Here is a 20,427-nt window from a genome sequence, read left to right as displayed (position 1 = left end):
CATTGTGCCGGGGCCGATGGGCTGGTTGTCTGGTTGTCTGGTGTGAGGCTGGGAAAAAGAAGCAAAAAACAGGAAACACACCAGGATTCGGGTATTTTTGTCAAGCCAAATGTGTATCACGACCAGGGTCCTCACCCTCTCCGGAGCTCCGCGAGCGGGATGGCTCTCCACCGCGATATGACATTGCTTGACGCCTTTGGGCGGAATGGGGGAGGATAAAGGTTCGCCTCAAACACTCTCTGGGCTTGGCATCATGGGGACACAACAGAGGAGCTTTATGTCCCTCTGCTCAAGCGAAGACGTCTTGGCAGATGGAGAACCGTCACATCGCCCCAGGTGCATTGCACACCTCCCGACCGGCTCAAGGGCGTCCCGCACCGTCAAAACCAGGGGTCCGGCCAATAGGGTGTAACGCTGCCCATGCGGCCGCTCGGACCCCACGGCGTGGCACCTAGACAAGCTCACTGGGCTTGAAACATTTTAATTCTCCGCTATAGCTTTTTATAGGGTAGATCTCCGCCGGCGTGCCGGGCACGAGCCAGTCTGAGCGAGCCCTTCCCCGGAGAGGGAAGGACGAAGCGGACAGGAGGTGGCCCGCGTGCATGTGGGTGTTCTCGAACAAATCTGGAGTGAGTGATGTGCATCCCTCGGGAGCCGTCATCTCCGCTTACTCAGCCGGCCTCCGCTGACAAAGCCTGCTTTGATGTGGACGAGGAGACTCGAGGAGACTCGAGGAGCAGCCCTCGCCTACGGACGACCCCTTCCTCTTGTCTGAGGCCTCTTGTATTAGTTCGGTCGCATTCTTGAGACGAGGGACGGTCGAGCGAGATTAGGTGGCAAGTTGACGCTGTGTCCCCTTGTTTAAAGCCCATATACTCAACATCTTCGCAAATAACTCCCGTCCGATCTCTTTCTCCCCTCTTCCAAATACAACTTTTCACGAGCATGAACAACAACAATATGGCCGGCACAGAGTCGCACAACCCGTCTCAGTCTGCAGGTACGTAGCCATCCAATCTAGAGTGATCAGAGTGATCCACCTCTGCCGGATCGCGGGAGCGCGTTTCGAGTTCTGCCCAGCACTCGCCCAGCATTTGCCCAGCACTTGCCCAGCATTTGCCCAGCGCTGCCCAGTTCTGCCCAGTTCTGCACAGCCAGCGTGCTCTTCTTTTAATAGGCCATGAAACATCTTGACTATCTTTCACTTCATCTCATCTCACACGGCAGTGTTCCATGGGCTAACGTAGATCAAAGCTCGTGACGAGCAAGACGATGCGATCACACCAGTCACTGCTCCCACCAGCCCCATGGAAGGCGGCGTCAAGGGCAAGGTAATAGACGAAAAGAAAGACGACATCACCCCGGCACCCACGGAACCTGCAGAGGCATCTGTGCGGACAGCAACAGCGACATCTGTAGACTACAACGCGTCAGATCCTCTTAATTTTGGCCGCCACCGCCGCGACAATGTCACCCAGCGACAGATGAAGATCGACCATCCCGATGGAAACAAGAGGAAGCTTAAGAAGTTCTACACGAGACAAAACGACCTCATTGACCAGTTTCTTGGAGCCGATGATGAGGAGAGGTTGGCGGTTGAAGAGGATGTCCGCATGGGCCCCAAGATCAAATTTGCCGTGAACGCTTCCTTTGTCGCCAACTTTTGTCTCTTCGTCATTCAGCTCTATGCTGCCATCTCAACAGGCTCGCTTTCAGTATGGCATACACCTCAAAAGGATCAAGTCCAATGAGTGCTAATCATGATGTAGCTATTTGCGACTGCGGCAGACGCATTTGTGAGTTCTCTTGGTCGCTCGTGTGGATGATCTCAGCTCACATGTTCTAGATGGACTTGGTATCCTCATTCGTCATGCTCATCACGTCAAAGCTGGCTGCTCGCCCGAGTGTCTACAAGTACCCTGTGGTAAGAAGATCATCAAGGAAGATTTTGACGTAGCTGGAAGTTGCTAACTGTGAAAAAGGGCCGGAAAAGAATTGAAACCATCGGAATCATTCTGTTCTGCGCCTTGATGACCACTGTTGCCATCCAGTTGCTTGTAAGTTGCTCATCAAGTCATAGTGTAGCTCCTAGGTGCTGATTAGTCTCAGGTTGAATCCGCTCGTACCCTTGGTGGAGGCGCCCATGATGCGAAGGACCTGCATATCGTCCCCTTGATTTTTGTAGGCATCGCTAGTGAGTTACCTAGACCTCGTATCTTCTGGGCAAACAAGTCTGACTGCGAGATAGTTGCTTCCAAGGGCAGTTTGATGGTCTACTGCTTCGCGTACAGAAAGTACCCTTCTGTGCACGTGTTCTTCGTAAGTCAGCCAGGCAACATGTGAGAAATACTCCTAACACGATCTAGGTCGACCATCGCAACGACATTGTGGTCAACATCTTCGGCTTGGTCATGTCCATCGTGGGAGATCGTTTCGTGTGGTACCTGGATCCCATCGGAGCCATCTGCATTGCTCTCCTCATCCTGTTCTCGTGGGTGAGCAATGCGTTTGAGCAAGTTTGGCTGCTCGTCGGAAAATCCGCACCCAACGAGTTCATCTCGAAACTCATCTATATGACCATGACACATGATGGCCAGATCATGAAGGTCGACACGGTAAGTCATTTTTGCTCGAGTCACCCAGCTCTTACCAGTTCCAGTCTCTGATGGACAGCAGTGCCGGGCATACCACGCTGGTCAGAAGTATTATGTCGAGGTCGATATCGTGATGGACGAAAACCTCCCTCTCAAGATATCCCATGACGTGGGACAGTCACTGCAGAGAAAGCTTGAAGGACTTGCTGATGTCGAGAGAGCATTTGTTCATGTCGATTACGAACATGAGCATGACATCTCCACGGAACATAAACCCTTGTACGAGGCAAAAACGAAGGAAAAGAGGAGCATCAGGGACGTCATGTTGGCTGGGAAAAAGAGGATACAGGATCTCCTGCCTGGGAATGATCGCGCTGAGACAGCATAGGTTTGGCTGCGAAATTTGGGGATTTGGAACACAACCACGAATCGGGGATTTGATAATGTTTTTATATTGCGCTGCATCACTTTGGCTTTGGATGCAAAGATCAGCCTGCCGGGCTTCGAGTGCTATTTTAGTGTAGAATATGCAAAATCTCCGAAACATTCTCTGACAGTCTATGCCTCGGGAAGCGGCAAGTCAAATGCCGGGCCAGAAGCAATATGGCATGGAGATAGTCGATCTTGCCCAGCTAAGTAAGCAAGGGGTGGAGGTGGTTGGCTAAGGATGCTTATCGGGACGAGTCATGCATTGAAACTCATGGCATCAAGGGGCAGCTCCGGGGTTATTATTGGGGTGAAAGCGGTTATTTCGTCCACTTTTGGATCATCAGGGCCAGTTCAACGAGTTCACATCTCTTCAATCGAACTACTAGGGTGGTGAGGCACATAGTGAGGTAGTTCAATGTGAAAGAAGATCGATGGTTGTGTTCATAATAGACACCAATGCTTAACTTGTCGGTATGCTATGTAGCAAGGTCTTACTATCTTAGTTCAGTTCATTCTAAAGCAGGACAAGGATGGCCGTGATGCACCTCGAATGGGTCCACTCGCTCTTCCGAATGCAACGACAGAGCGGCAGTGTTGTCTTGGTTGACAAGGTCTTCTGACTCTTAATCGCCGATCGTTATCAATCTCGTTTCAAGGTTACTTGTCGCTTGTTTCAACCCTCAAACAGCACCTCGATTTCCTTGACTCGGCCACGTACTGTCTATAGTGGCGCAGTGTAGCCACTGACCAGAGTAGAAGCCAGCGATGTCGAGTACTGAAATGGGCCGTAAGTTAATAATCTGTACCGTACAGAAATTGACTAAATCTGATTTAAACCGATAGGGGCGCAAAACCGGGATCAATGAAGCTGTATCAGAAGTCAGTTGGAAGGAACTTGACTTCCTTTCTAGTTTAGAATATTCATCCTTTTTGGAACTGCCGCACCAGTTGTTCTACAACTTTGGGGAAGATCAAGTTGAAGATTGGTTGCATACAATAAGCGAATTTTCATCAGAAGAATTACATGTGATAATGCCAGAGTCAACAACAACGCTATGCAATCTGAATAAATCTACTCAAGGGAGAAGGCCATACATACATCATCCATTCCATCCGAGTAAGAAGGATCAAGACAGCAACACAGTGCCCGGAACATTCGACAATTCTCACAATAAAAATCCTCGCCACTTCCAGAGCCTAACACTTCCGATGTGCGGTGCGAGATGTAATAATTTTCTGCCATCACATCAAGCATTTCATGGTCTTCGCCAGAGGCGGCAGCGATTTCCGCTCCCGAAATAAGAGGGTCGAAGGCGGGATTCTGTCGGTCTCCAGTGCAGTTCTGAGCTGCATCTCGTCGATAACAATCCAAGAGACTTGACGAATCTTTGTCCAGATAAATGATGGTGCTCGGTAGGACGCTTCTTCCGAGTCCAAGTCGAGGTGAGTTGTAGAGATCGCGGTACTGGATTATTCCATGGCCCAATTCCATCGACTCTGGCTGTGCCGGGGTTTCAGGCTGATCATCGGCCATATCTTGAAGGCGAGGAGAGACAGCACCAAGCAGAGCACTGCGAAGACGAATAGTCGCCACCCTACGTCTAACAGACCTCGCATCCTTGAAATAGTACATATCATTGAATGAATCGGAATCGACAATTCTCGAGCCATATGACGTGCCGGCTACTTCGTGTAAGAAGAACTCCGTCCAGTAAGCCCGAGGGGTTTCAGTCCGGTAGAGTTGATAGTCCTCATTGGACCATGGACGATGATCTCTGAGTAGCCCCTCGATTGCACAATGTCCTTCATTAACCGCAAATTTGACCGCTCGGATATACTGCCGTCGATATTGTCCAATTGTCGAAACACCCGAGTGTAGAAGAAACCGTACCATGGGAAGTCTTCCCTGTTCGGCAGCCGCCTCTAGCGCAGTCCTCCCGCATACTGGACTCGCCGGTGCATCAATAGCAGCGTGAAGGTCCATCAGCCTCCTCGCGAGAGCAAGATTTCCTGCGCCTGCCGCAAGTTGAAGGGCTGTTGCACCACGAACCTGCCCTGCGGGCTCATTAACATTGGCATGATGATCGACCAGAAGCTCAACCATGGCAATCTGACCTCCCTCCACAGCGGATTGAAACGCTGTGCGTTCATACGAACCACCATTCAGCTTGAACATTCTGGCATTGCTGTCGACTTCCACGCCTAGATCCAGTAGCTTTTGCACCAGTCCCAGATGGCCATACTGGCAGGCACGCTGAAGGTAAAACTTTTCTCTCCGTGTCAAGTCAGCCCCTTGGCTGTTCGTGAGAGTTTCGAGCAGGTCAGCTCGTCCAAGATCAACTGCCATGTCCAGATGTCTTTCGGCGACTTGAAGGCCCTGGTCTAGCGCAGACTGGACTACTTCAAACGAGGCATACATCACAAGAATGTCAAGCCCGTGCTGATCATTGATCCCTTGACAACGATAGGAGGACAGACTGACAAACTCCAGTTCACGCGGGGTCGATCGTTCCGAAGATGTTGAGGCGTGGTTATATTCCAGACGCTGTGTCTTCAAATCCTGGTGAAGATAAATGCCGACTTGTGACATGCGATTTACCGTATCCCCCATGTTTCGACACAGAGCGAAGATCAAAGCAGTGCCCTCATTGGCGCAAGGCTCACGCCCGGATGGTCGATTCTGCAGGAGCCGTTCGACAACTTCTCCACTTCTTGGGCTATCAAGGCAACTACCAGTTTTGCGAATTGCGTGCATCAATGCTTGACAGTCGTACAGCATAGGTTTCGCTTCCAATATCACATCTAGATGCTCATAATCCGTCCAGTGCATTACTGATAGAAAGGAATCGTAAGCGTCTCCTTGAGGACAACCCAATTCGCAATCCGTGTTCATATTGAGCAGCTGCCGGATCAATGCAGAGTTCTCTCGATTGCGGATGGCACGACTAATCGTGTACTGCCCTGGCTTGTAGACTCTCACCAGAAATGTATGGGGAACCTTTGATATCCCTTCTTCCATAATTCGATCCCATGCTTTAGCTGCCGAACTACCGTGATCGAGAAGAAGTCCTGCAATGTTCCAGAATTTGAACTCGATCGCTGCGTCCATCGGCCTCCGGTCAAAAGAAGGATCAGCGCCCCTGGATATCAGGTTCTTGACGAGCTCAACTATCTGGCCTTCGGGTATGCCTTGCTCCCTTGCGTCAGACATGGCTCTGCGGATGGCTGATTCATAGAAGCATTTTTCGAAATCCTTCAGAGTGACGGGCTGGTCGATTATGGCGAGACTTGTTGAGTCATCTGATACCAATGCCCAGTACAATGCGGCTGGCTGCCATTGCACAGGACAATGCATGTGAGGGAATGATTGAAGCAGCTTGCGTACGACAAACCATTCACGTGGAAATTTTGGTTTGTCGTTGATGACCTCCCAAGCTTCGTTCTCGTACTCCGGATACGATTCTGTGATGAACTCCCAAACGGCATCTTCCACAAGCCAGCAGCCTATCACGGACTTGAGAAGTGTCTTGATTGGCTTCTGCACCCTCGACCGAGAAGCCCTCCAAGGCGCTTTTTCCTCAAGCAGAAGTCTGGCTAAGGAGAGATCCTTTCGTATAAGAGCATAGACCGGCATAGAAACCAATCCAAGCTCTGATATCGGAGACGGTGCAAGGATAGCTTGAGCACCGTTGGCTCCTGCCCTTAGGCAGATCCTCGTCATTGTCGTATCATGTAGACGGAAAGCACTGAGAAAGAGTGCGTTAGAGAGGCATTGAGAAAATGGATCTCGCAACGCAAAGAGGCGCGTCATCCAGGTCTTTGCATCTCTGACTTTGCGGATCAGATTGTATAGAATTCCGTCATTCGGTATCGCGTCCGAAATATTGTTGGCTATGGCGAACGCCATGATCCTTAGAAGAAGAGACGCGATCTCTTGTTGATCGTCATCTGAATATCTCACAAGGGCTTTCATGCCGTCGATGTGCTTCTTCGGGTCTTTATGAGGATGGGGCATAGCAAGAAGAAGATCCCCCATAAGGTGGGGCGGGCGGGTGAGAAGTTGTTTTCTGTACCAAGAAAGACAGTCGGCAAGACCTATGAATAAGGTGTCAGCCTAATTAGCCATGCGACAGGCCGATGATGACTGTATCGTCTTACAATGAACTTTTTGAAGCATGGGCGTGGAGATGATCAACTCGCTTGGCCAAGGCGCCCCATATCTCTTTAGAAAGATGTCGTGAACATTGTATGATTGCACTAGAGATGGAATCTCGCCGGGCGAACCACGAGTAATGTCATGAAGTCGGGTGGGAGAACGATTGAAGCTGCGGAAGTCTTTCAAGGCCACAATGTTAGCAAATGCGCATGCCTGATTCTTGACCAATTCATGACGTCTTTACCCTGTAGTGCAATTGTGTTGACCAGTTTGGGTGGGTCAACACGCGCCGATATCCTCTGCGCCTGATGGAGCGAGTACGCGTTGTTACGATACGTGACAGCAACTTCATTGTCGGAATGCTGCAATTCAGGAAGCATGGGTATGACTCTTTTCCAGGCTGCTGCGTCTGACTTGGTGACATTTTTCTTCACATGCCACCGATCCAGTCGCGTTCGAAATTGGGCCTCACTGCAGACCAAAAGTCAGATTCAATGAATTCGTTCTTTCAGCACGCTTCAATACATACCTAGCATTTAGTTTGTGCTCCGAGTTGATGGCTGCCATCATTGTTTTGAGCGTGCCACTCTTGTAAAGTCTCACGATCTCTTCTTGAAGCTCGTCAAGCTTCTGGCCTTCCTCCCTTGGCGTAAATTTGCGTGACATTTTGGCCGAGTAGAGGTTGGCAGAGATGAAAATACATGTAAAGAATTCGCTAGAAGAAAGCGACGACAATCGAATTTTGTGTGAAGGGGACTGTTGGTTGTTCTCGAAGAGGCAAACATTGGGCAGGTAGGTGGCAAGGAATTTACCAGCACAGAATGCATTGTCTGCCCCCCTCCCCGTCATTGGCTCACGACCAAATGCTCTTTGGCACCCGTAAGGCAAATAGGCAACACGGACTTGTGCTCAAAGGTACATCAATGATGTAGCAAATTCGCGACCTCTCATTGACTGAGGACATTATGCTCTTTGAGAAAGGTGGGACCACCACTAATGAACTGTTCTCTCTCCGTGACTGGACGATAACTAAAGTCTGACCTCAATAGCAAATGGTTTTGGTCAGCCTCATTTCTGTTTCAGTGTAGGTACGTACTCAGAACGTAATTGGTGGCTGACCAAATGCGACTTGCAGTCTTGTGCGAATTGTAGTTCATGCAATCATGGTGTTTTACTTGCCAAATGTCTTTCTACCATGGTGCCGTGTGCAGGACCGGCATAAACTGGAAGTGATGCCTTTTTGAGTCATGAAGAGAATGCTTTGAGATCTATAAGAAGAAGCACTCCATTCTCATTCCGAATCAGTCACGATGGATTCAAACACTTTCTACGAAGACGATAGCCACTTCCTAGTTGTTAAACCTACTAAGCCTATCATTACTTGCCTAAACTTTGCCACTGCAACGAGAGAATAGCGTCCACAAAGGTGAACAGTTCCCTTCCTATCCATGGCTACTTGGCTACCGTACTAAGGAGACTGTGGCACAGAAGATCATGGATCCCCAGCCGCATTCCCGTGGCCAGAAGCAAGGTCATTGCAATACCGAGACAGGCAATGCGATCTTGACACCCCCTCACAATTCCAACTTGGAAGAAAGAAACGATCGATCGACCGTGGCTCCAAGTGAGCCCTCCGCCCGAGTCGAGTTGATGCCCATCAATCGTACCAGAAATATTCCCTTCAACACTATGGACGGCAAAACCAACCATTACATGCACGGGGTCGCGGCCACAACAGTTGGGGACAATACGCCTCTTGGTAGATGGCTTGGTCAATCGATTACTGATGAGCCCTATCACAACATTGGGTTTGTGCAGGTCAACCAGGAGGCAGACCAGCATTACACAACGATTGATCCTACTACCCAAGCAAGCCTTGATGCAAATGTCTCGTCCGCCAAGGATGAGCCACACATGGATGGCGAGAACAGCAAGAAATCCTGAGTACATGTCTAGGATTGATGTTTGGGATGTTAGGGTGCGGTGCTTCGGTCTTTTTGTCTTTGGTCCAGTCGTTCTGCTTTTGGGTGTCAGCCTTGATATTAGTATAATTCGCTCGCTTTGCAATCCCTTATTCTCTTGAGACACACACCAGCTCATTCTATCTTCAATCTATCTTCATATTAGCTAGAGTTGTTCATCTAATTGGGACTTGATTGTGTCTAATGTAGGCTACCAGTATCTAGTATGAGGGCCGCTGTACCTTCCTACGCAATCGTATAAGTTGCCATATACCGGCTTAGAGATGTAACATCTATCCCCAGGTAGAGTCTGAGCGAGCAATTCCTTAGAGCTGTTCTGAAAATGAGTACCTAGGTAGGTAGCGAGATACAACAAGTCGAATTCAAAGCTCTGAGTGGTTGGTTTTCCCGGCCCCACTAGATGCCCATTGGGCCCGACTGGTCTCGGCGCCCTGCAAATTCCTGACCATTATCAGACGATGGATTGCCAATGCTGTATGGCCTGATTTTTGGTGCGGAGACCCAGAAGGAAAAAAGTAGCCTCCAAATCGAGAGCCTCTTCCCCAAGCTGCTTTCTCCTCAACGCCTCCTCAGGCACAACCCCCTTCTTGTTCGCCGCAGCCGCCACAACAATGGCATCCCTCTTCCAGATGGGCATGCGGAGGGCCCTGCTGCAGCTGCCCAAGGCCAGCAGCAGCGCCTTTGTCTGCCGCCAATGCCTGCACAGAGCAGCAGCGCCCGCCGTTGCCGCCTCCGCGCGGACTTCCACGGCCTCCGTCGCCGCGTCGCAGCCCTCGATGCTGGCCCAGATCATGCGCTCCCGCGGCTTCGCGACGACGACCAAGCGCAAGACGAGTGCCGTCGCCTCCCTCGGCAGCGAGATCCCCGCCAGCACGTCGACTGCCGCCGCGAGCAATGCCGGCAAGAAGGCCTTCCCCGAGACCAACGCCCGCTCCGTCGGCCTGTGGCTGCTGGGCAGCGCCGTGAGCGTCTTTGGTATCGTGGTCTGGGGAGGATTGACTCGGCTCACGGAATCTGGGTAAGTCCTTCTTCTTCTCCTGCCCATTCGCAACCATCCCAATTGATACTAAGACCCTGCCACACAAAACAGTCTCAGCATCACCGAGTGGCGCCCCGTCACCGGCTCCCTGCCGCCCCGGTCCCCCGAGGACTGGGAGTCCGAGTTTACAAAGTACCGCGCCAGCCCCGAGTTCGCCCTGCTCAACCCCAACATGACCCTCGACGAGTTCAAGAAGATCTACTTTATGGAGTGGTTCCACCGCGTCTGGGGCCGCGTCATCGGCGTCACCTTCGTCCTGCCCGCCGTCTACTTCGTCGCCCGCCGCCGCGTCACGGCCCGCATGGCCTGGAACCTGCTCGGCATCTCCTCCCTCATCGGCTTCCAGGGCTTCATCGGCTGGTGGATGGTGAAATCCGGGCTCAAGGACGACCTGTTCGCGCCCGGGTCCCACCCGCGCGTCTCCCAGTACCGCCTGACCGCCCACCTCGCCACCGCCTTCGTCTGCTACTCGTGGATGCTCGTCTCGGCCCTCGCCGTCCTGCGCACCCACCGCCTCCTCGCCGACCCGGCCGCGGGGCTCAAGGCCCTGACCGCCCTGCAGAACCCCGGCCTCCGCACCTTCCGCCGCCTCGCCGCCGCCCTGACCGCCCTCATCTTCACGACCGCCATGTCGGGCGCCCTCGTCGCCGGCCTCGACGCGGGCCTCATCTACAACGAGTTCCCCATGATGGGGCAAGGGCTGGCCCCGCCCAAGTCGGAGCTCTGGTCCCGCTTCTACTGCCGCCGCGAGGACGGCAGCGACCTGTGGTGGCGCAACATGCTCGAGAACCCCAGCCTCGTGCAGCTCGACCACCGCATCCTCGCCGTCACCACCTTCACCGCCGTCCTGTCCCTGTGGGCCTTCAGCCGGAGGGCCCGCCTGGCCGCCATCCTGCCTCGCGGCGCCCGCAAGGGAACCATGGGCCTCGTCCACCTCGTCTGCATGCAGGCCGCGCTGGGCATCACCACCCTCATCTACATGGTGCCCCTGCCGCTCGCCGCCCTGCACCAGGCCGGCGCGCTGGCCCTGCTGACCGGCGCGCTCGTCCTGGGCCACCGGCTCCGGGTCCCCAAGTCCACGCTGATGATGATCCAGCGGAGGTTAAAGGAGGCTGCTGCTGCTCAAGCCAAGAAGGCGTGATCTGTGACAAGATAGAGAGAGAAAGATCAAGTGTACTAAAACTGTGTATAATCATTACGGCCGGGAAAGAGTGCCAGAGTGCGCGTGTATAAATATCAAGACGAGACACAATTGGCAGTTGTTTCTGCCTAGACTTTAGACATATGACACATCTCAATACCATTTTGATTTTTTTGTTTGGGTAGCTTTCTTCTAACCCTTTTTACACGAGCTCTATATCGTCTATGCAAATGACCCTGATGTTAGATACCACAGAATCTCATTCAGGAATCATAACCCAGACATCAATCTACACTGTTGTGATCTCATATCATTTATTTGTGAGCTGCATCATCAAAGAAAGTCAGTCAAACGTTACCCAACAAGCTCATCTCCTCTGAACGCAGGGGAAAACAAAACTTACGAATACCCTCCTCAGGCATAGGCTGCACATCCACCACCTCGGCCGCCAGCTTCTCGCCGGGCTTGGTGGCGTCGTGCTTCTCGGGCCGCATGAAGGGGAAGGTCTGGACCTCGCGGATGGCGTACCGGTCCGTGATGAACATGGCCAGGCGGTCGATGCCCAGGCCCCAGCCGCCCGTGGGGGGCAGGCCGTACTCGAGCGCGCGGCAAAAGTCCTCGTCGACCATCTGCGCCTCGTCGTCGCCCTGCGCCTTCTGGCGCGCCTGCTCCTCGAAGCGCATGCGCTGGTCGAACGGGTTGTTCAGCTCGGTGTAGGCGTTGGCGATCTCCTTCTTGCAGACGAAGGCCTCGAAGCGCTCGCAGAGGCCGGACTTGCTGCGATGGTACTTGGCCAGCGGGCTCATCATCTGCGGGTGGTTGAGGATGAAGCCCGGGCTGACGCACTGCTCCTCGATGTACTCGCCCACGAGCTTGTCCAGCATGCGCGCGTTGGTCAGCGGCGGCGTGCACTCGAGGTTCTTCTCCTTGAGCAGGTCCCTGAGGAACTGGTTCGTCTCCTCGGTGTGCAGCTGGTCGCCCGGCGGGAACTTCTTGCCCGTCTGCTTCTCGAGCTCGGGGATCATCTCGAAGCGCTTCCACGGCGCCTCCCAGTTGACCTCGTACTTCTCGCCGTGCTGCGTCGTAAAGGTCGTCTTGTACGAGCCCGTCAGGTGCTTGACGAGACCGCTGACCAGCTCCTCGGTAGTCCGCATGACATCGTACACGTCGGCGTAGGCCTCGTAGAATTCGATAGTGGTGAACTCGGGGTTATGGGTGAGATCGATGCCCTCTGTTACAGACAGTCAGAATCACGCACGCACTCGCGCTGGTAAGTTGAAATGATCAGGGTGACTCACCATTTCGGAAGTTCTTTCCTAGCTCAAAGACCTTGTTGAAACCACCGACAATAAGCTGCTTGAGGTAGAGCTCAGGAGCGATTCTCATGAACATGTCGATACCAAGGTCGTTGTGGTGGGTGATGAAGGGCAGCGCAGTAGCACCACCAGCAATGGCCGTCATCATAGGCGTCTCGACTGTGCGTCATCGTCAGTATGATCGAGACTACTATATTGAGAATACTCGGAGGGGTGGACTCACCCTCAAGGAAGTCCCTGTCAGTGAAGAACTTGCGGATATAGCTGACCATCCTGCTCCTCGTCCAGAGAACCTCTCTTGACGAGTCGTTGAACAGCAGGTCGAGGTATCGGGCTCGGAAGCGCTGCTCGACGTCCTTGAACGGGAAGCGCTCGGAGGGGAGGAGATGTAGTGACGGGCTCAGCAGGACAATCTCGGTCGCGAAAATCGAAAGCTCGCCCTCCTCGCCCTTCTCGATCTTGCTCTTCGGTGCAGTGCGGCCGGGGAAACCGACGATGCCGATAACATCACTAGATCGCAGCCGCAAATTAGCACACTTCCATCTCGAAAAAGACTGCTGCCCTTGATTGTAACTCACCCGCGAGCCAAGTGCTCGTGCTGCTTCTCGAAGGGAACACCGCCCTCCTTGGCGTACTGGGCCTGGCACATGACCTGCATCTTGGAACCGAGAGTCTTGGAGTCGGCGCCGGTGCGGATGTCGTAGAAGACGAGCTTGGAGCCGGACGCGCGCTTGGTGAATATCCTGCCCGCGAGGCGGATCTCCTTGGCCTGCTCGGTCTCGCCAGACTTGAGGTGGCCAAACTCCTTCTCGAAGTTGTAGGGGTCGTAGTTGACCTCGAACTTGTGGGGGTACGGGTTGTCGCTGGGCTCGGACGAGTTGAGCAGGCCCTGGATCTCGCGGCATCGCATCTCGTAGAACTGGTTCGGGTTCAGGTCCTCGTTGTTGATCTTCTTGGAGGGGGCCTTGGGCGGCGCCGCGGCGGCCTTCTTCTTCTTTTCCTCCTCCTTCTGGCGCTGCTTCTGTCGGCGCTTGAGCTCGGACTTGGACACCTATCGGGAATTCCCCCGTTAGCCATTGTTCTTCGAGAATCTGCTCGCACGCGACTCGACCGAGCGTCGTGCGACAAGAGGATCCTTCCCAGTGTACCTTTTCGCCGGTGACCTCGTCGAGGAGCAGCTTCTCCAGCTGCTCAGTTGGGGGCGCTTGCGCGCCGGAGCCTGAGTCCGCCATAGTGATCTTGGGAGTCAGTCTGCGGGTTCAATGGTGGTATTTCGCAGAGGTTCTTCCTCTTGGAGTCGATGTTGGGATGAAATCTGGAAGATTTTATGGTGGGGTAAATTTTTTGGCCTGCTTGAGTCACTGAGTCGCTCTGGCAGAATCGCGGGGTCCAGTGGAAATTCGAGACCCAGCGGAGTCTGATACACTCTCTGATACGTACAAGTGCATGGTAGGGCTTTGCATCGATGAATAGATGTCATACAGCCCTCAAATATAGAATGGCCCGGTTCCGTTCATATAGTGAGGTCTATACAGTACGATGACTCAATGTGTCGAATGTCAAATACCCCCTGGCGGTTGGGATGGGATATGAGTCAACCGATCATGAGTGCCATCGCCGTCGCATTGCCCATCTTCAAGCTCTCGACTTCTCCCACTCATAGAGAAACGCTCTCATGTCTCATTCTGTACACTACCAGTCTGTACAACGTATAGCTACAATAAGCAATTATATAACTCCAAACATTGCTTGGACGCTCGCCATGCCTGTGAAATGGTCTCACATGGACCCATTAGATAACCAATGAGCAACGAGCCAGGCGCATCATCACCAGTTGCCGTCGGCTGCATTCCCTCACTGATGTTCCATCTTATCGTAAAACCCCCGGTGACACTTAATCATCTGTGTACATCGGGTCCCCATCCTCGTCCTGCTCTTCGAGATCTGCGTGGGCCAGTTGCTCAGACTTGCTGGGACTGTCTTGGCCAGCGCCATTCATCTCAAGCACCGATGCGCCAGAGTTCAGCAAGGTAGCCTTGCGGGAACCAAGGCTTGCTGTATTGCGATTCTTGGTCTGCGACACCGCCCTATTCTTGACCACCCCATTGGCCGTCTTACGCCTGCTGGGCCCTCTCGTGCGCTGGACCTCAAGCTGCCCTGAATGTTGCTGGGGAGTCGATAGGGTGGGGGTCTTGGTGATAGGCGTGTTCATCTGAGCAAAGCCATCATCGTCTTCCATCTCGGCGTCGGCATCTTGATCGCTCACGTCGTCGACCGAGGGCGCGGTGGGTGTCGGGGCAGCCGATTGTGGCTTGTCATTTGCCGGCTTGACTGCTTCGTCTTGGGTATTCGCCCGAGTGGCGGTGCTTGATCCTCCAGACTTTGATTTCGGAGGAGGGGGTTGTTGCACAATAGGGACTGGCGCTTGTGAAGCCTTTTGCGCCATGACAGAAGGAGTGTCATTGACGCCTCCGCCTGACAGCGGTGTCGAGGCCGCCGTCGCTGGCTGATCCGCTGCTTTGTCGGCACCGATACTACTGGCGGCCGAGCGAGTCTTCGTGACCACATTCTTCCACCGGTCGATGGAGGCAGCCACGAGCGTGTTAAGATCCGAATGGCGGTCATTCACGTCCAGGCCTATTGCCTTGTGTCCATTCACAACAAATGCCTCCTGCATGCGTATCAGGAATTCGCGATCGAATGGCACGGTGGACGGCGCGAACAGCTTGTATTCCCGAGGTTGTTGAAGCCGATTAAGGTGCTCGATCTGCGACCTGAGGTTCGCATTCTCCTGCTTGAGCGTGTGTTCGACCTTCTTCAACTTTTCCACGTCGTTCTGCTTCCTCCCTGCGCTCCGTGCAAGCTCCAGAACCCACAGTTCTTGCTGGCGGTCAGATGAAAGGCTGTTCCACACATTGAACGCCGAGTCGAGGTGATCCGCAACCTGTCGTTCCAGACTCTCAGCTGTCTTCAATGCTTTCCGAACATACTCATGCGTGTCCGGCTGGAACGCTACTAGGCTAGGCGGGTATGTGAAGTCTTCGCCGATGGCCGTTGTCGCAGAAGTACAGGTGATCTTCCACTTGCGGAACTCCTCCGTGAAATAATTCACCAGAGCAACATGCTGCTGTTGCCCAGGAGGAGTTATGGACCACGACGTTGGCGTCGGAAGCTGCGTGGAGGAGAAAAGCGTGGGTGGCGCTTTGAGACATTGGAGAACAAGAGCCGGGAAGTCCAGAGACAAGGGGTCAAAGTCAAACGGCATGGAGGTCGTGTCGATTTGGAGCCTGTCAAGCTCGTTAGTCGGTTGTTCCATGTGGATGGTCAATGATACAACGCCCGCATTGCTTACTTTGCTGCTCTCCAAGAGGCGATCACCTCACGCAATGCCAGCTCGGCTGCCCTGCTCGTATCCAGAGCGTCTTGCATCTTCTGCTTCATGTCTAATTGTGACTTGTCAAGCTGCTTGCTCGCCACCCGTGAGGAAGCATGTGTCCTGCCGGCATCGTGAGTGCCATCTGATGCCGCACCCCGAGGTGTTCCTCCATTCCTCAAGGCGTCGCTGATCACGCCCGTGGCTTCCCATCGCGGCGTGTAAGCCGTGAGGCCGGCCGTGTAATCAAGGGGGCTGCGACCCTCTTTGTGGAGGGAAGGGGATTGGAGATGAGAAGAGCCGGCTTCTGAAGCAGGGCTCTTATGTGAGGCAGCAGCCGGCGTAGCTATGGGTGTGGTGGTATCCCTCTTGCCGGCGCCCTTGGGCTGTCTTCTTGTGATGTTGCCGCGCAGCTGTCGTATAACGTCCACATCGTGTACGCCGTCGGGCGCCTTGGGGTTCTTGTCCTTGATATAGAGGTCAAGATGGCGACCGAGCGACGAGGACGTGAATGCCTGGCCGCAGAACTGGCAGCTCCTGTCCTTTGGAGCTTTCGGGGTGTTCCCCTCTATATTTGCATCGGAGTTATCTGGCATCCTTGCTGACTCCGGGATCGCTCCGTCGAGGCCATGCAAATCTCGCGCTCGTCATATAGGGCCTGGAATTAGGCGATCGGGGGGAGGTGACGGTCGAGCTGTGCGAAGCTGGCCTTGTCGTCCGCCACAATCAATCAGGCTTGCATCTGGACAAGCGTCGGTCTCAACTTCAAGGCCCGAAGCGAAGATGGCTGACAGGCGACTTCTGAGTGCTCGGGCTCTAGGAACGTTCTCCGTACGGTGGCTCTTTTCCACTCCTGATAACAGACTGGGCGGTCGCTGCTGTCAAATATCAATGGTTCTCCCCGTTCACAAGCGCAAAGGAAAGGAGAGAGGGCGTGCGGAGGGAAGCGGCGCAGAATGTCACATTGGTGATTGGAAATTTAATTATTAGTCCAGTATTTTATTAAGGCGTCCAGGGTGTTCCACCCCAGATTTAGCGGAAGCTGTTGGCGCTATTGGCGCAGGCGACACGCGATTGGGCGCGCTGCAGGGGGGCGGGAAGCTCAGCCCAATCGCGCTTGTCAACGGGTTTTCCAGGATCCAGGGATCCCCTTGAAGTTCGACCGTTCCAATTGAGCTTCCAACCGTCTTCCGCCCTTCCGCTTGTCGATCGCAGGCCACAAAACGCTCCACTCTGGCGGATCCCCAGTCCCTGAAAGCAGTTCGGCATTTGATGCTTTTCTTGATGCTCTTGGGTGATCCATCTGGTCTATGAGCACTGCGAAGAGAAAGAGAGGGCAGCCCTAGTGGCTCTGTGATTGCCTCCACCGTGTGACGAGGCAACGGTTGTCAAGGCACGTCATAAAGAGCTATCAATCAGTCGGCGGATCTTCGAGCTGTTGGCCTGATGCTGCGGCGTGGTTCAGGGGTGCTCAGCTTCGAGAAACATCAGTGGATACAAGACCCTGTCTCGGCTGTGTCCATCAATTCAATTGTTTCGTGGACGCTCGTTTTATTTCTGGCAACCCTGATTGAAACATCTTCCATGACGATTGATCATTCTATCCTAGCTGGGAGACATCGGCCAAGTAGATAGAGTTTGTATCAGACAGGGCTCTACTCGCTTGACTCATCTACTTGTACACCAATTGATTGCTTTCTTTCTTTTTTCGGCTTTTTCTTCCCCCCCTCCCCGTGTTTTGGCAGCTGAAGGATTACTACCCCTGAACTTCGCATGCAAATAGTATGTATGCATGAACCTGCATGTAGCACAGTTTGTACAGCTCGCCTGTTGGGCTAGGCCTAGGGGAAGAACCTAAGCTGTCTTGTTTTCTTGAATTTTCAGACATGACACCCCGATTCGAGACAAGCTTTAGATGTTACAGTGTCAACGTACTTAATGAGCATCAGCAACTCTGGCAGACGTGGGCAGATATAACACTGCCTCTCTGTCTTGTGCGTTGGCTAAAGAGATGGACTGGTTGACCGGAAGACTCAAGCATTCGACACCCTTTAAAGCTTCAATCACATGTAATACACCGTCGTTCTAGAGCCCAACGAGTGGCAACACTATTGCATGGTGCGAAGCAGTTGATGTAAACTAGCTACTTCACATTCTCATTGCTAGACAGGTGAATGGCTTGGGTGACATCATGTCAACTCCTGGATTTCCCAGTTTCTTTGACATTTTGAGCAAGGGCACTGGATGGCCTAAATTCCCTTGTTGTTCTCTTCTCCCTCGTCGATAGCGAGTGAGTGTAGAATAAAAAATCTTGAGTACCATGAAGTTATACAATCTTTAGCTATGAGTGTATAAACTTCAATGGCTGGAACACAGCTACCTACTAAGCTATCACTCACATGTTGAGACGTTTTAGACTAATCTCGACCATGGTCGATCATTATTCTAAGAGGAGATATTCAAGGTATGGGCTGGCAAATGCGGTTCTCTCACTAGAGTCCTATGAGAACATATGATCTAGGTATATAGTTAATTTGAGCATACCTGTAGATATTGATTTGGGAATGCTTGTCTCCAACTTGTCATGTCTCCAGTCTGTCATGGTGGGCCTCATCGAAAGCAAACAATTAAGGCGGTGACGCTAGGTCACGTGGCACCCAGCAAAGACGCGCTTCCCCGGCCATCGGTCGCGACAATTATAGGACCACTTATTCTTTTAGCACGCTTCCACTCCCAGCCATCAGGGTCAAAGTCAATCACGACGCCGCTGCTGTGCGCTTCACTGGTTCTTTTCTCTTGCAGCTGGATACCTTCTCAGATTGTGCTCTTCTTGTTGCTCCAAGCGTTTCATTCTCCAAACGCAATGCCTCCAGGTAAGCTAGACCCGTCCGTCCTCCCCCGAAACCGCATTACCACAACCTCAATGTCGCCTGGCCGTTAGCTCTAGGCGCATAGGTTGGGCGCACGTATATGTGTGGGATCTGCGCCCCAATGATTCGCAAGCGACCAAGCGAGATGCTAACGAAGTCATATATAGCCATTAGCGACGATGAGGCGTCCGACGTGAGTGTCGAGCAGCCGCCGAAACGCGAGCGCCCGAGTGTTGCATATAAAGTTGAGGAGGAGGAGGACGAGGACGAATCAGACGATGATCTTGCCAAGAAAGGGACCAATGGGGGTGCTGCAGAAGACGAGGAGGACGAGGACGAGGATGAAGAGGGTCTGGACGACGACGAGTACGTCCCACCTCTCGGCAATCGAACCTCGACAAAGCTAACATTTGGTGCAGATATGTTGTCGAGAAGATTCTTTCGCACATGATTGCCGAGGACGTACGTACTGTCATGGGTGCTGTCATCTACCAAGCTGACTTGGATGCTAGGGACAACCACGGTTCGAGGTGAAATGGGAGGGTTTCGAGAAGAAATCTGACCGCACATGGGAGCCAGAGGAGAATTTCGAGTAAGGCAAACGAAGCAGACGGATACGTGGCTGGAAACAAATTGCTGACTTCCACCAGGGGCACAGCACAAGCAATTCTCGACGACTACTTCACCAGCATTGGCGGGCGCGAGAAGCTCTTCGAGGAGACCACCAAAGCTCTCAACACCAAGAAGCGCGGCCGGCAGTCTACTGGCAACGGAGCGGGAGGTAATGCGAAGCGCGCCCGCCAAAACGGACACCCTGCGGACAGCGATGCGCCGCAGAGCAAGAAGGCTGTTGAGTTCAAGCCTCCAGCTGGTGGATGGGATGACCTGGTCGAGACAGTGGATATGTTCCGCAATGAAGACGGCGCACTCACCGTTCTCCTAAACTGGAAGAATGGACACAAGACGCAACACCCCACGAAGCAGGCATACGCGAGATGCCCTCAAAAGGTACGACTAGTGTGCAGCACCTCGCTATTTCAGTCCCATCTTTCTACTTACTGACCGTTCCTGCAGATTTTGCAATTCTACGAGTCGAAGATCAACTTCAAGACCGATTGAAGTCGGCTCGGACAAAGTCTGTCTTCTACACCGGATGGAAGTTGATGGGCTCGTTGGCGTTGGTACATAGGTGAAATTTCGAGCGCATCATTTGCAGCGCAGCACGGCACCATCAAGGGCATTTGGCGCTCTATGGTTTTGATCTCACTGGTCTTTTGGTAGTGTATGGGAGACGACGAGGGCGATTATAAGGGAAGTCCTCCGTGAGTGGGTTGCTGGTGGGTGTTAAAAAGGGGCTGCCTTTGCTACTTTTCTGTTTGATAGTGTGCGAATACCTTGACATGATATGGAAAGATTCCAGGGTTTTTTTTTGGCCGCGAACCTACGTTCACTTCGAACGAACAAGCTGAAACAAGTTCTCCAGCAGCCCGAACACTCGCTCAATTGTGGCCAGGTGAATGATCCTAC

At 53.0% G+C, this 20,427-nt stretch overlaps 7 protein-coding genes across 7 annotated transcripts; 4 read left to right on the top strand and 3 right to left on the bottom strand.

The window, feature by feature from the left end:
- Positions 1–945: 945 nt before the first annotated feature.
- Positions 946–2,982, top strand: E0L32_005346 (uncharacterized protein; the record flags this gene model as incomplete). The annotated part of the gene is made up of 9 exons (XM_031139857.1): positions 946–1,000; positions 1,255–1,715; positions 1,770–1,796; positions 1,847–1,924; positions 1,983–2,057; positions 2,110–2,194; positions 2,249–2,319; positions 2,367–2,615; positions 2,674–2,982. The coding sequence occupies 9 exons, from the start codon at positions 946–948 to the stop codon at positions 2,980–2,982; spliced, it is 1,410 nt and encodes a 469-aa protein (XP_030996365.1).
- Positions 2,983–4,095: 1,113 nt separating this feature from the next.
- E0L32_005345 (uncharacterized protein) lies at positions 4,096–7,845 on the bottom strand (the record flags this gene model as incomplete). The annotated part of the gene is made up of 4 exons (XM_031139856.1): positions 4,096–7,118; positions 7,182–7,358; positions 7,424–7,650; positions 7,709–7,845. 4 exons carry the CDS (start codon positions 7,843–7,845, stop codon positions 4,096–4,098), a joined length of 3,564 nt encoding a protein of 1,187 aa, XP_030996364.1.
- Positions 7,846–8,489: 644 nt separating this feature from the next.
- E0L32_005344 (uncharacterized protein) lies at positions 8,490–9,123 on the top strand (the record flags this gene model as incomplete). The annotated part of the gene is made up of 2 exons (XM_031139855.1): positions 8,490–8,534; positions 8,653–9,123. 2 exons carry the CDS (start codon positions 8,490–8,492, stop codon positions 9,121–9,123), a joined length of 516 nt encoding a protein of 171 aa, XP_030996363.1.
- A 649-nt stretch (positions 9,124–9,772) lies between these two features.
- Positions 9,773–11,341, top strand: E0L32_005343 (uncharacterized protein; the record flags this gene model as incomplete). Its single annotated transcript, XM_031139854.1, has 2 exons — positions 9,773–10,179; positions 10,252–11,341. 2 exons carry the CDS (start codon positions 9,773–9,775, stop codon positions 11,339–11,341), a joined length of 1,497 nt encoding a protein of 498 aa, XP_030996362.1.
- Positions 11,342–11,688: 347 nt separating this feature from the next.
- On the bottom strand, positions 11,689–13,889 carry E0L32_005342 (uncharacterized protein; the record flags this gene model as incomplete). Its single annotated transcript, XM_031139853.1, has 5 exons — positions 11,689–12,572; positions 12,640–12,816; positions 12,881–13,167; positions 13,236–13,708; positions 13,806–13,889. The coding sequence occupies 5 exons, from the start codon at positions 13,887–13,889 to the stop codon at positions 11,689–11,691; spliced, it is 1,905 nt and encodes a 634-aa protein (XP_030996361.1).
- Positions 13,890–14,551: 662 nt separating this feature from the next.
- On the bottom strand, positions 14,552–16,626 carry E0L32_005341 (uncharacterized protein; the record flags this gene model as incomplete). Its single annotated transcript, XM_031139852.1, has 2 exons — positions 14,552–15,944; positions 16,010–16,626. 2 exons carry the CDS (start codon positions 16,624–16,626, stop codon positions 14,552–14,554), a joined length of 2,010 nt encoding a protein of 669 aa, XP_030996360.1.
- Positions 16,627–18,893: 2,267 nt separating this feature from the next.
- On the top strand, positions 18,894–20,019 carry E0L32_005340 (uncharacterized protein; the record flags this gene model as incomplete). Its single annotated transcript, XM_031139851.1, has 6 exons — positions 18,894–18,903; positions 19,068–19,266; positions 19,320–19,362; positions 19,413–19,492; positions 19,551–19,908; positions 19,975–20,019. 6 exons carry the CDS (start codon positions 18,894–18,896, stop codon positions 20,017–20,019), a joined length of 735 nt encoding a protein of 244 aa, XP_030996359.1.
- Between the last annotated feature and the right edge of the window lie 408 nt (positions 20,020–20,427).

The sequence above is a fragment of the Thyridium curvatum genome (genome assembly GCF_004353045.1).
Source record: "Thyridium curvatum strain D216 chromosome Unknown NODE_27_length_422201_cov_78.887067, whole genome shotgun sequence".
Classification (NCBI taxonomy): Eukaryota; Fungi; Ascomycota; class Sordariomycetes; order Thyridiales; family Thyridiaceae; genus Thyridium; species Thyridium curvatum.
The sequence above is the reverse complement of the archived record's forward strand: the minus strand, read 5'-3'. Positions and strand labels throughout refer to the sequence as shown.